The sequence below is a fragment of the Lactuca saligna genome, chromosome 8 (assembly GCF_052625555.1).
Source record: "Lactuca saligna cultivar CGN05327 chromosome 8, ASM5262555v1, whole genome shotgun sequence".
NCBI lineage: Eukaryota > Viridiplantae > Streptophyta > Magnoliopsida > Asterales > Asteraceae > Lactuca > Lactuca saligna.
In genome coordinates this window covers 35,879,152-35,892,778 of record NC_136424.1, presented here as the reverse complement: position 1 = coordinate 35,892,778, position 13,627 = coordinate 35,879,152, and the positions used below count along the sequence as shown (strand labels likewise).

Here is a 13,627-nt window from a genome sequence, read left to right as displayed (position 1 = left end):
ATGGTAAGTATCCTTAAGCAAAACAACAATAAAATCCGAAATTCCCTTTGTCTGACGCTCCGACTCGCCGAGTCACACATTGGAACTCGCCGAGTAGGGCAGACTCGCCGAGTCAGTTCGAACAGAAGGTCAGAATTCGATTTTCAGTTAATAATTCAACATAGCATCACATACAACAGAAACCAATCAAGACTCTGATACCACTGATGGGTTTTTAGCCATAAGAACATCCTATGTGCTCATGCAAACCCTAATGCTTGGATCTAGGTTTCTCTATTGTACATGCAATGTATCCAAGACTTACAATCTTAGATCTAACATACTATAAACTGAAATTAGGGTTTAGAGAATTACCTTTGATTGTTATGTAGCAATAACAATCTCAAATCCTCCTTGTAATGACTTTAGAAAGCTTAGAGTCATAATTATCACTCCTCTGAGGGCTCACAAACACCAAGAGCAAGAGGATGAAGAATAAGGAGAGAGGAGGCTTCCCAAAACGTCCAGAAACCCTAGTGGAACTCTTAGACACGTTTTTGGAGCTTAAGGGTACTACATATACATGTAGGCTATTAGGGTTTTCAACTAGGAAACCCTAATTTGACTGCTTAAGCCCTAAGCAGCCCATGGAACCTTTTAGAATAACCCTTGGACGATTTCTAATGGGTTTCCCCATAGAATTCGACCAACCTATTATTCCAAGGTAATCCATAGCCCAAATGCAATTATCTTATAATTACAGTTCCAATCCCTTAAGTTTAATTAATCTCTTTTAGCCACAAAATTAATTATTGACTAATATTAATTAAACAATATGATTTCTCCTTTAATATATTATTCTCATAATATATTAATAAATCATAATTAATCTTTTCTCTCTATAATTCATCCTATCAAGTTGCTTTGGTGAAGGCAACCCAAAAGGACCATGCACCATCGTGTCAAGTACATACCAAAATAGTTATGGACTTAGACACTAATCCAACACAACCACCACCGAACACCATCAACCACCATCGTTCATCTTCAACATGTAACATACTCGTGTTTTTCCCTTTATTGGGGATCGATGTTTCTCTCTAGCGCCAGTCGCTGCCTTTACGCCAACGCCGCCCCTCCTCCAGAAAATTAGTAAGTTTCTCTGCTCAATTTATGAAATCGATTTTTCTGAAACTGAAGTTGAAATCTGAAATCGATTTTCAATGATTCGCCACTTTTTCTCAAAGAAAAAAGTGCTTGCCCACCTAGCTTACATGGAAAGTAGAATTCACTTTGAATATTCAGTTCTACAAACGCCTTTATTTACTTTATTGATGGGGTTCACGTGGGACGCCTTTGCAGGTGGTGTTGATTACAGCCTTTTATCACTTTTAATATTTTCACTTTTGCTCATGGAATTGTGATCAACTGGATAGGTATTTGCAATTGGAAAGGGACTCACTGAACCTGGAATCCAATTCAAGGTGGATGTTGATTTCGCGTTGGAAAATCAGTTAATTACAAAAAAAATATTATAATGAATTGATTCAAATAGTACCAAAGTGTGAAGAAGCAGCAAACAAATGCAGTAATTTCATTATTTAAGCTTGTTATATTTTCGTTAATGTTGTATATATCCTACAATCATAACTGGAAATGTAATTTATATGTAATAGAAACAATTGTTGTATAATAGCCTTATGATTTGAGGAAGCAAAGATGTGATGACTTGTCAAAGCTAGATGAATTCTTGAACTTGGAATCAGTGAAAAAGGCATTAGGGTTACCAGAGGAAATACACTTTCGGGTGTGTAATGGTAAGGTGTATCCAGCAATGAAGGAAGACATTATAAGAAACCTTGAAGTTGGGATTCTAGTGCTTTTAGAAGATGGTATTCAGATGCTTGTTTATGCTGAGGAATATGATTTTATTTGCAATTGGTTAGGTAAGATACGAATTCCAATTTTGTTGGAATGGAATCATGAATTTCAATTCTGTTGGAATCACAGAAGTTGATGCTTGAAGAACGGACCACAAAATTGAAATGGACCACATTATTCTTTTAGAATGTATTAATCTTTGTTAGATTTTGATGTTTTCTTTCAGATTTGGAAGTTTTTTTAGTTTTATTCTTTAACAATAAATGTAATTCTTAGCAATTGTTACCCGTATTCTATAAGAACTAATGTAATGTTTATTTTTATTCTTCAATTGATGGTTCAATAATTTGTTATTCTCCAAGAAGTTTTTAAAATTATTTTTAAACTCATGGTTTAAAACTATTGTTTATTAAGCATGAAGATATATACACGTTGACAAATTTGAAAATAATTTAGATGGAATGTCTATTAGTTATATTTTTTCTATTTTCATAGAATAATATAAAAACGTTTGTAATTTTTAAGAATGTCATTGTATAATTGTTATTCTTTAAGAATGATATTTTTTCCATTCTCATAGAATAATATGAGAATGTTTGTTATTCTTTAAGAGTTATATATTTTCTATTATGATAGAATAATATAAGAACGTTTGTTATTTTTAAAAATGTCACGATATAATTGTTATTCTTTAAAAATGATATTTTTTCCATTCTAATAGAATAATATAAGAATGTTTCTTATTTTTATAAATAATGATACAGTTAAACTTGTATATGACTTTTGATGTAAGATATGAATGAATATAAATGTCTAACAATGATAAATATATTTCTTTTCTTATATATATATATATAGTTTCAGGTTCATTTGAGACCATTCTAATTTTGTGAGACCGTGAGATCAAATATAAAAATAATTTTAAAATGCAAAATAAATGAAAAAAATTCAAAAATTCTTTTTTTAAATATTATTTTCTGAATTTTAATTAACTAAAAAATAAAAAATAAAATAACAAAAAATCCCATTTTTTTAAAAAAAATACGTGAAATATCTAATAGAATATTACACTGACATATTCTAAAAAATAATTTTAAAATGCAAAATAAATGGAAAAATCTAAAAATTCTTTTTTTAAATATTATTTTCGGAACTTGAATTAACTAAAAAAAATAAAAAAAATAATAAAATAATAAAAAAAATTCCATTTTTTTTAAAATACGTGAAATATTCTAATAGAATATTACACTGTACATATTCTAAAAAATAACTTTAAAATGCAAAATAAATGGAAAAATCCAAAAATTCTTTTTTTAAATATTATTTTCGGAACTTGAATTAACTAAAAAAATTAAAAAAACAAAAAAATACGTCTCACGGTCTCACAAAATTAGACCGTCTCACATAAAGCTAACCGTATATATATATATATATATATATATATATATATATATATATATATATATATATATATATATATATATATATATATATATATATATATATATATATATATATATAACTTGTAATTCACGACATGTTCTTCACAAATGATAATGATAATAATTGAAACTGAATTATATCAATGGAAATGTTAATAACAATCTCCAATAACAAATTATTCTTTAAGAATAGAAATTGACAACCGTAAAAGTTTAAAAAATTTTAATTTTAATATATTGATTTTGATTTTTGTTGAGTAATTTCACTTTATTGCCTAAAATATAGGTAAAGTTTGTTTCTTTCTCTTAACAAAATGTTATAAATACCATTATAATTATTTACATGTAATTATAGAGTAAACACTAGCTCATGTTATAATCTGATTATTTATGTCTACGATTGCAAGAACGAAATTTTTCTGATTATGAGGTTGTTATCTTAATACAAAAAGTACAATTGTTGATTAATATAACAGGGTCTCGTAAAGAACTAAACTTTTTATTTCTCATTTACCTACAACGTTACATAATATGGAATTTAAATTCATAGGAAGTTTAGAAATTCATAGTTTGTTTTTGGTCGCAAGGTATACCAACAACTATAAACTTAAGGTTTAGTGATACCTTTGAAATATACTATATTGTGAAGATTGTTCGGTGCAATGTTAATATTATATTAGACATGCAAACAACTCTAAATTTAAGTTTTAGTCATTTGTAAAATACTTTATGAGAAGACATTTTGGTGTAATGTTTATCTTAAGGATGCACTCTATAAGCTAACAATCATATGTTCATTTTTATATGTATCATTTTCATATTTTTCTTTATAAATAATGATAAATATTAATTACAATAATAATTATAAGGCGAGCGTCATTTCTGTAAACATCCAGCAATAGTTGCCAACGATTTATAATATATGAAATGTATACAAGTGTAGTCTGGATAAACTTTAATTAATGAGTAATCCTACATTACTTAGGTTATGTTTGACTTACTAGCTGAAAAATTAGCTTTTAGCTGAAAAGCTAGCTGATAACGGAAAAACTAGCTGTTAAATAAAAAGTCAACTGATACTTGAAATGTTAACTGATAAAAAATATTTTTTGGTAAAACTAGCTGAAATATATAAAATTAAATAAAAGGACGTTTACAAATATTTGTTTCTATAATTAATTAAGGGGTATATTTGAATTTTTTTACAAAAGCTCCTAAAAACTAGTCTAAGTAGCTTACCAAAAAGCTAGCTTATAAGCTTTTTTTTGGTTTGCCAAACACGACAACATAAAAAAACTTGAAACATAAGCTAGCCTATCAGCTAGTTGTATCGCGCCAAACACAACCTTAACGTGGATGCTTAGACTCATAAAAAAAATGATAAGCCAGACTGCCATTCCCTAATATTCTTGTAAAAGTATTTAAATCATGTGATGGTTGTTTTCACCTATTTCCTAAATAGGTTTATGTTTCCCCTTTGAACGTTTTGAACTTTTCTACATGTTTTGCCGGATACAGGTTACTAATAAGTATTATTATCAGTATTGAGTATAAGTTTCATAGTATGGCCCATTTAATATTTAAATCATGGCATGTTTGCTTTCACATAAAGTATAAATCAAGACTCATGAAAATAAACACTTTTGTTTCTATTCAAAAACTTAAACGGTCTATTCACTTGGTCATATCATGCTGGCTTGCATATGGATATCGTTAAAAATAGTAGTAATCGGACAATAAAGCATAGTAAAATGCATGGTTTGAAATTTGAATAAAGACAAACTAAAACAACAAAAAAAATATTTGTGATAAACACAACTATACATGTTTACATCATTTTCTTAGTTATATATTGGAACAATGATATTTAAGGGTAAGGAATTTTGTTACGCGTACACATTTATTTTTTTTTTTTTTTTTTTTTTTGGGTACAAACCTTATTATCGAACTTGTTTATAGTGTTCAAAATAGATCATTATGTGATCAGGTATTGTAGATGTAGACATAAAAACTTGAATGATTAATATATAATACGAAACAAAAGTTTGTTACTTTATTTATTATTATTTTTTTTTTGGACTATGAGCATGATCAAATATTGCAATGTTTAGAGCAAAAAGATGTACACACTCTATATGAATTAAATACAAATCTAACTGTTATTAACTTTGTAAGTACATATATATATATATATATATATATATATATATATATATATATATATATATATATATATATATATATATATATATATATATATATATATATATATATATATATATATATATATATATTCATGAAGTACCGTTCTAAAGATATATATATTTTGCCGGCAATTGGTTACAACCAAATCAATTATTGTCAAATACTTGTACTAAAACTATATTTTCTTTAATACATGCTAAAGAAGTGATTTGTTCAACAGTGTAATTAATATATATCATACAACAATTAGGTTTTGTAAAACATGATATTATCATTTTTCTAAAGTTTTAATCCTATGATCTAGGATCTTTTTAAAAATATTGTCATCATTCAAAATGTTTGTATTTCCATATTTCTCATAAAAAGGGATAATAATTCATTGATTTGTAAGGATAACAAATTTTGTTAAGTATACATATTTAATCACTCGAGTTTTCTTTGTATATATCTTACTAATGCATTTGTTTATGGTGTTCAAAATTTGTAATTATGACCTGTAATACCCCCATAATGATATATTTTGAACGTAAAAAAAAAAGAGTTTAATGGTAAAATATATATATATAAAAAAATTAAATAATTATATATACACACATAACAAATAACAAAGTTCATTATCCTTTACAAGTCAAGTCATTAAGACAAAAAAAAAATACTAATCATATATTTATTTTGTTAGAATCATGTCTTGTTATATCATCTTGTTTAATTTTGAAAATCATACAATCTCATATTTCATCAAAGACCACCAAATATTTATGACTCTTTAATATATGTCGCTCATTTCCAAATCGCATCCCTAAAATCATCAAGTTCCTCTCTGTTTCTAGCCTTATTGTTTGTATACGTTGCATTTCTCTATTTCTAGCGTTATTTATGACTCGGATTACATTACCCTTTTTATGTTAGATCATCAAGTAACAATCGTGATGCAAATATCAATTGCTTAACATTAATCCTTCATAGATCCGAACCTCAAGTTATTTTGGCACATGAGTTATCTCATGATGCCCTCACAACATGGAGTTTATAGCAACGTTCCACAAACTAGTAAAAGACAAATTTGTCCCCATACGATTCACCAACCTAGCTAGTATTCTTCCCCTTTATCTTTATTTATTTTGCTATAAAACAACATTAAGTAAAACATAAAAAAAAAAATTATAATACTAAAGTTAACCAAAGTAAAGAATACAGTTGTTACATTTGATTGATTTGGTGGGCATCTGCATTGGATCCCATGTTTACCTCGCTTCCATAAAAACTGTTAAATTTCTATTTTTTTAGATTTTTAATTTCCATTGTTTAAAGCTTCTACTGACATCAAGAAAAGGAGTGGGGATTGGCCCTGAGAAATCACGTGGACGCTCACTTAACCATTTGTCCGTGACTCTACTAACCACCAACTTCAAGAACACCTTAAAAAACCTGCAACTTGTTATCTGATTCTTCCTTTTCTATTTTGTTTTTGCTCTTTCAAGCTACAGACACTCACTTTCATCGTATTAGTAACTAATCTATAATCCAGATCTATTGCAGATTTCGTGGTTAAAAGTCTTAGGTCAATCATGGGTTTTAATGGCGGATTCCACCATTCATTGCTTCATTAATGGAAACCCCATCTCAAAACTACAACTTTTCTTTCGAAATTTGACTTCAAATGTTTGAAATGAGAAACTCGAGAGCGGTTCTTGTTCTTTTATTTAGCTTGTGTTTTCGATTTGTATTCAGTGGTGATTTGGAATCACTTCTGGAGATAAAATCATCCATTGATCCTTCGAATTCATTGCAATGGAGAGGAAATGATTTCTGTAAATGGGAAGGAGTTCGAGAATGCTTGAGAGGTCGAGTTTCGAAACTTGTTCTTGAGAATTTGAACCTGAGTGGGACATTTGATTCAAGAATCATCAACCAGTTGGATCAAATTCGTGTTTTGAGCTTAAAGCAAAACTCAATCTCTGGTCAAATCCCCAATCTTTCCAGCTTAACCAACCTTAAATCACTCTATCTTTCATACAACAACTTTTCCGGCGAGTTTCCGGCGTCTCTCACCACCCTCCACCGTCTCAAAATCATTGTTCTTTCCGGTAACCACCTTTCCGGCGACATTCCTCATTCATTACTTGGTTTACAAAGACTGTATATTCTTTACTTAGATGACAACATGCTAACCGGAAAAATCCCACCTTTCAACCAAACCACCCTGAAATACCTAAATTTGTCCAACAATCGACTTTCCGGCGAAATCCCGATGACACGAACTTTATCAAGGTTCAACTCAACGTCGTTCATCGGTAACAATATTGATTTATTATGTAGTGATCCCTTTGGTATTCCATGTGGGGTAGTTTCCCCGACTCCGTCTTTTACTCCGGCGGATGAAACACCACCCACCACCGGAGCATCGTACCACCATCGCCGGGTAATCAAGATCATAACGATAATCACCGGTTGCATCGGTGGATTATCTTTATTGTGTGTTTTAATCATTTTACTGGCGTTAAGCTTGAAAAAGGAGAATAAAACCAAGACGGGTACGTTCGTCGGAGGTAAAGGTGTAGAATCAGCAGAAGCGGTGGGTGGTGGTGGAACAAGTGGAGACGGAGGATCTTCATGGGATGAAGAAGGTGGTGGGATGGGGTCACTGGTGTTTTGCGGCGGCGGAGATAAGCCGGAGATGAATTATAAGTTGGAGGATTTGTTGAAAGCGTCGGCGGAGACACTTGGAAGAGGTACTGTGGGGAGTACGTACAAGGCGGTGATGGAGACCGGGTTTATTGTGACAGTGAAGAGGCTGAAAGATGCCACGTGTCCTAGTCTGGAGGAGTTTCGTAGACACGTGGAGGTGATCGGGAGGCTGAGGCACAAGAATTTGGTGCCACTCAGAGCGTATTTTCATGCAAAAGAGGAACGTCTACTTGTATACGATTATTTCCCAAATGGCAGCCTCTTTTCTCTTCTTCATGGTACGCAATTAATATTATGCAATCGTTTCTATATATACTTTTTAATTTGTGAAAAAAAAAAAAAAATAGATTTTATACCAAATATACAACCAAAAAAATGTTAGCATATCTTTTTATGTTAATGTATAAATTTTTTTAATTATGTAACAAACTGACTTTTATACAAATTCATTTAAGATAAAGAAGATATGATATTTTAGTGGTTATTTGTTTAACAAGTTTCAAATATGATTGCATTAGTTTGAGTTGCATTACTTGTTAAAAAAATATATAAAATTGTTATTTAAATTAGTAAAATTTTGATTTTACTTTTGCTCCTTACTTGGCAAAAAGTTAAAAGTAGGTAACTAGTTACTAGTTAGGATGTTGCATATATTGTCGTAGAACAAAATATGGTAACATGCATGTTTTGTCTATATTCACTTTGTTGTATAATTAGAAATTAAAATATAACATTGATGTGTGAATATACATTAACCCATATTATTCTTTATGTGATGACATTATTATTCTTATTTATGCAAAAAAGTTTTTTTTATTTTTTTTATTTTTTTTATTTTCAGAAGGATAGAATCATTTTTCATTTTTATGATCTATATATGCAAATTTACTTGCAGCTTGTCTAACTAGTTGGAATGTAATTGCATCCTTTTTCTCGAAAACTAGCTTATAAATCAACTTAGATACAAACTTATATAAAAGTATGTTGCTATATTATCTAGGTTTTCATATACTTCATGACGATAGAACAAAAGAGATATAGCCATATAATTGCTTTACTTATTACAAATTTAGTTAATTTTTTAATAAATTCTTATGTATTTACAAAAAAGAAAGTATGAGATGTTAAAAAAAATGTTTTACAAAAATGATCAAATTATCAAAATATGATAAGGGAATATTTTGTATTTGAAAAATATTTTTACTTTTCAAAAACTAGTTCATTAACAAATTTTATGTTATTTTGATGATATAATCAGGCTTTTCGTATTTTCATTAAAAACTCTAACTAAAAAAACTTTGCCCTAATTAGAAATAATTTACGGCTTATTGCAGGATCAAAAACATCATCTGGAGGCAAAGGCAAACCACTTCACTGGACTTCCTGCCTCAAAATCGCCGACGATCTCGCCACCGGACTCCTCCACATCCACCAAAACCCAGGCCTCACCCACGGCAACATAAAATCATCCAACGTTCTCCTCAGCTCCGATTTCGAATCCTGCTTCACCGACTACGGCCTCGTCTCCTTCAAAAACCCCAACTCCACACACGAATCAAACCCTAATAATTCTCTCCTCCACCGTGCCCCTGAATGCAGCAACCAAAAAACACCACCATCTCAACAATCCGACGTATACAGCTTCGGCGTTCTTCTCTTAGAGCTACTAACAGGCAACCCTCCATCCCAAGCCCTAATTTCAGACAATGGCTCCGACATTCCTAAATGGGTCAACACCATAAGAGAAGAACAAACCGAATCCAGCGGCGAAACCGTATCTTCAGGTAACGAGAAACTCGCAGCGCTTCTCAACATTGCGATGGGTTGTGTGTCGGTTGTTCCAGACAACCGGCCAGCGATGAAGGATGTTTTGAAGATGATTAGGGAAACGAGAGCAGAAGCAGGTCATGTGTCGTGTAATAGCAGTGATCATTCACCTGGAAGATGGTCGGATACCGTTCAAAGCTTGCCGAGGGATAATCATAATCATCTGAATCTCAGCATATGATCATGGATAGTTGCAGTAATTCGTCTTGCTAATTAAGTAAAATTAAGTAATTATCACTCGATTACAGTAGGAATCTTGTTCTCTTCTCCTAATTGCTACCCAGCAAGCTAAACATTCTTAGCTTTTTGAAAATGGAAGTTTCTTATTGTGGGTTTGAATCGAAATGGGCAATCAAAATACATGAAGAAAATTTGGATTGAATTCTGTACTTGGAGAATCTAAAAACTGAAGAAATCGTCTTCTCACCAAGAACCTGGTTCTTGTTTCATATGCATTCCGCTTGATGAGGTGAACATCATTGTCTGTTATTATAAAACTTTCATACATTACCCTAAAAAAACCAAGAATTGTAAAATGTAAATGGAAACCTTGAAAAGAAACAATACCTGATTTTTAGTGGAGAGAATGGTATTAGCAAGATCTTCGTTCAGCGATACAGGTAGTGGAGGCCCAGGAATAAATCTCATGCTGCAAGAATTGAAGTAAAATTCATATCAATTTAAAGAAATAAAATTGACGTTCACAGAAGCAATAAAACATACTCGTTTAAAATGGCAGATATATTGTTCTTCATCTGGCTGAAGAGGTTAACATTGTCTTGAAGCTGTTAAAAATGAATTCAATTCCATTGTAATCCAATTCCTTTCCTTCCAAAAACATTTACTAATAATTACTTACCTTTAGTGCACACATATTAGTTGAGATCTGACCAATAACTTGTTTGTTTTGTTCCAACAAATGTCTTATCGAGCCTTGTAATGCTGCTTAAATAAGTAAAAATATAAATCATTATGTCAATAAAAGTAAAACAATCAAGATAAAAAATCATCTTACAAAAGTCATACATTGGAATACAAAGGAAGGAACCATGAGAGACTAACCTTCAACATGATTACCATCAGTCTGGACTCGATTATTCATTGAAACTGAAAATGGAGCCACATTAAATGTTGATATTGGTGGTAGGACACCTGGCTTTGAGGAAAATTCCACCAATTTATCCTGAATAAATATGACACTTTAATTGATAAGTATTGCATACTAATACACCAACAAGATTAGAGAGAAATAGAGTGTTTCACAATGTAAATGGAGTATTAGACATTAGTTCTTACAAGCAATTTCTTAATTATTATCTTGGGATCTTGCAAAAATCATCTCATGTAAGTCAAGCTGAGTACCTGATCATATCAAAGCCCTCATTATCCTATAAAATGCTACTATATAACAAACTACTCAAAACCTATGAGTACAACCTTAAAGACTATTATTCGATTATCTTTTTGACAATGTGCCATTAGAAAACTAAAGATGATTAAGAGACAGGTGTAAAGTAAATTCATCCAAAGAATCCAAGGACGCAACATTATTCTAATTCTAATTCCAGACTTCCCCAATATACACAGTTAGATATATGGTTATCATTTCTAGTTGATTTGAACACAAAAAATAAATTAGCTGTTTCATATATATATTTCAATAACAAAAATAACAAATAACGCTGTTTTATACCTTCTTGTCTTTTGACTTCTTCCACAAACTGAGTTCCTCATGTTTCCGTCTTTTTCTCTGTGAAAGATATGATGCGAAGATATTGATCAAAAAGTAATCTCTTAAAGTTTTATTTTAACTTTTTTAATTAATAAAAAGCAAATAATATGTTATATATTAGATAAAAAAAAAAAAAAAAAAAAAAAAAGAGTGAGAAACTCACCGCCATCCACCTACACCTGAGAGCAACATCACGAACAGTTTTATTACGCAATGTGGCAGCAATCTTGACATACCTTATAATTCCAGGTTCATTAGCATATCTACATATATTGAACAAGGTCAAGGGCATAAATGTAATTTTCCAATTTTGAAAATGTAACAAAAAGTGAACCCACTAGAGCAAGATACATACTTGAGAAGTGCTTCCTCTAGTTTATACTGTTCTTCAACAGACCACTCCACAGCCACGCCTGCTCTGTGCTTCAATTCCGGGACGGAATCAACAATAATAGAATCACAGGAATTCCCAATTCCTGTGAATGTTGAACTACTGTTGTTTACAATAGCAGAATTCGCTGAAAAAATCATGCCATGTGTACCATTCATTCGATGGAAATCCAAATCCCCAATCATACTAATCTCAGATTTGCTGTCTCTTGGGCTAGATTGGAACGATATAGCTTGTTGATTCAGGGATGAATTTTGTTGATGGTGAAAACCCGTATCCATCACAATTGATTGATTTGTTATAGAAAGGGGTATGATTAGGAAAATGGTGTTGAAGTTATGTAGCGTTTGAGCTACAAAGCGGAGGGAATTTCGTACACCCAAAACGAAAGAGGAAAGGAAATACCCATGTTTTGAAACCCTAGATTCTCAGCTCAGATAGATATAACAGCCATAAGAATAAAAATCAAAACCTCCATTGATATCATCAAGAGCAACGTTAAATCGATCCGATCCCACGAAATAAAGTAGCATAGAATTACTGAATCAGTGGTGGAAGTACCTTAGTGAAGCTGAAACCGCAATCGTAGAAACGACGAAATACCCAAAAAGGAAGAGAAGTTTCGTAAAATCTACGGAGTTCAGCAAACAAGTATCGATACAAAGAAAATTGAATTAAAAACGGGTAACTGAAAAGAGAAAAAGGAAAGTTTGATAAATTGCATCCGCTTTAGAAGGGAAGCTCTGATTGGTTGTTTGTGTCGCCGCCTTCGTTCTTTCTCTCACTACAACATTCTCTACTTGACTTTCTCTCTCTATATTTATTGGTGGCGAAAGAATAGAGAAGAGATCGTGTGGATAGATGAATGACTTTCCTTCTGCTGTTGAGCTTTTTTATAAAGTTTTGGTCTAGCAAGCAGACCAGGCCATGGGATTTAGCAAAAAGTGCGAATCGATGAGCATTTGATGCCCATTACTGTCACCATTCCACCAACCACCATGAAAGGGTGTATACCAATGATAGCCTCGATTGTCGAAAATGTTTTTCTTGAAGGTGTTTAAAGTTTAAACCTAATTTATATTTAGTTTAAACCTAAAATATAAAAAGGAATATATAAGAAAAATAACCAAAAATATATCATTGTACAAAATCAATCGATTCATAAAAATTTATTAGGCTGTGTAAGTTGATAATAAATAACATTTAATAAAAATTACTTATAATTTAACTAAAAGTGTAGAATAACATAAAAATACATATGGAAACATAATTCGGTATTTTCCAAAAGAAAATTTAAATATTCTTTTGCTTTTTCTTTCTACTTATAGTATGCTCAATGGTAAATATATCTTATCACTTAATATTTTTATCGCATCATCATCCTAATACTTTTGATTTCTAATTAAATGAGTCTTCTAATGGTTAAGATTTTCAATAGTTTTTTTTTATAAACTAACATATAAATTTCACTTACTTTCATGA

The 13,627-nt window shown here is 31.0% G+C and overlaps 2 protein-coding genes across 3 annotated transcripts; one reads left to right on the top strand and one right to left on the bottom strand.

Moving 5' to 3' along the window:
- The first annotated feature begins 6,822 nt into the window (after nucleotides 1-6,822).
- Nucleotides 6,823-10,335, top strand: LOC145012688 (inactive leucine-rich repeat receptor-like serine/threonine-protein kinase At1g60630). Its single transcript, XM_078971484.1, has 2 exons — nucleotides 6,823-8,473; nucleotides 9,530-10,335. The coding sequence occupies exons 1-2, from the start codon at nucleotides 7,168-7,170 to the stop codon at nucleotides 10,201-10,203; spliced, it is 1,980 nt and encodes a 659-aa protein (XP_078827610.1). The 5' UTR covers nucleotides 6,823-7,167; the 3' UTR covers nucleotides 10,204-10,335.
- Nucleotides 10,214-13,164, bottom strand: LOC145012689 (uncharacterized). Of its 2 annotated transcripts, none has more exons than XM_078971485.1 (8): nucleotides 12,110-13,164; nucleotides 11,918-12,017; nucleotides 11,716-11,772; nucleotides 11,085-11,205; nucleotides 10,882-10,967; nucleotides 10,746-10,807; nucleotides 10,590-10,671; nucleotides 10,214-10,505 (listed from the first exon to the last, which is right to left on the bottom strand). In XM_078971485.1, exons 1-8 carry the CDS (start codon nucleotides 12,424-12,426, stop codon nucleotides 10,446-10,448), a joined length of 885 nt encoding a protein of 294 aa, XP_078827611.1. In that variant the 5' UTR covers nucleotides 12,427-13,164; the 3' UTR covers nucleotides 10,214-10,445. The 2 variants fall into 2 exon arrangements, with proteins under 2 accessions (XP_078827611.1, XP_078827612.1); XM_078971486.1 differs by having other exon boundaries at nucleotides 10,882-10,964; nucleotides 12,110-13,162.
- Nucleotides 13,165-13,627: the final 463 nt, after the last annotated feature.

Bases quoted from the DNA above. Each gene is read 5' to 3' on its own strand.
- LOC145012688 (XM_078971484.1), top strand. From the start codon at position 7,168: ATGTTTGAAATGAGAAACTCGAGAGCGGTTCTTGTTCTTTTATTTAGC. The intron at 8,474-9,529 runs GTACGCAATTAA...GGCTTATTGCAG, and splicing joins CCTCTTTTCTCTTCTTCATG to GATCAAAAACATCATCTGGA.
- LOC145012689 (XM_078971485.1), bottom strand. From the start codon at position 12,426: ATGGATACGGGTTTTCACCATCAACAAAATTCATCCCTGAATCAACAA. The intron at 11,206-11,715 runs GTATAAAACAGC...ATATTTATTCAG, and splicing joins AGAAGTCAAAAGACAAGAAG to GATAAATTGGTGGAATTTTC. The intron at 10,968-11,084 runs GTTAGTCTCTCA...TACTTATTTAAG, and splicing joins TGATGGTAATCATGTTGAAG to CAGCATTACAAGGCTCGATA.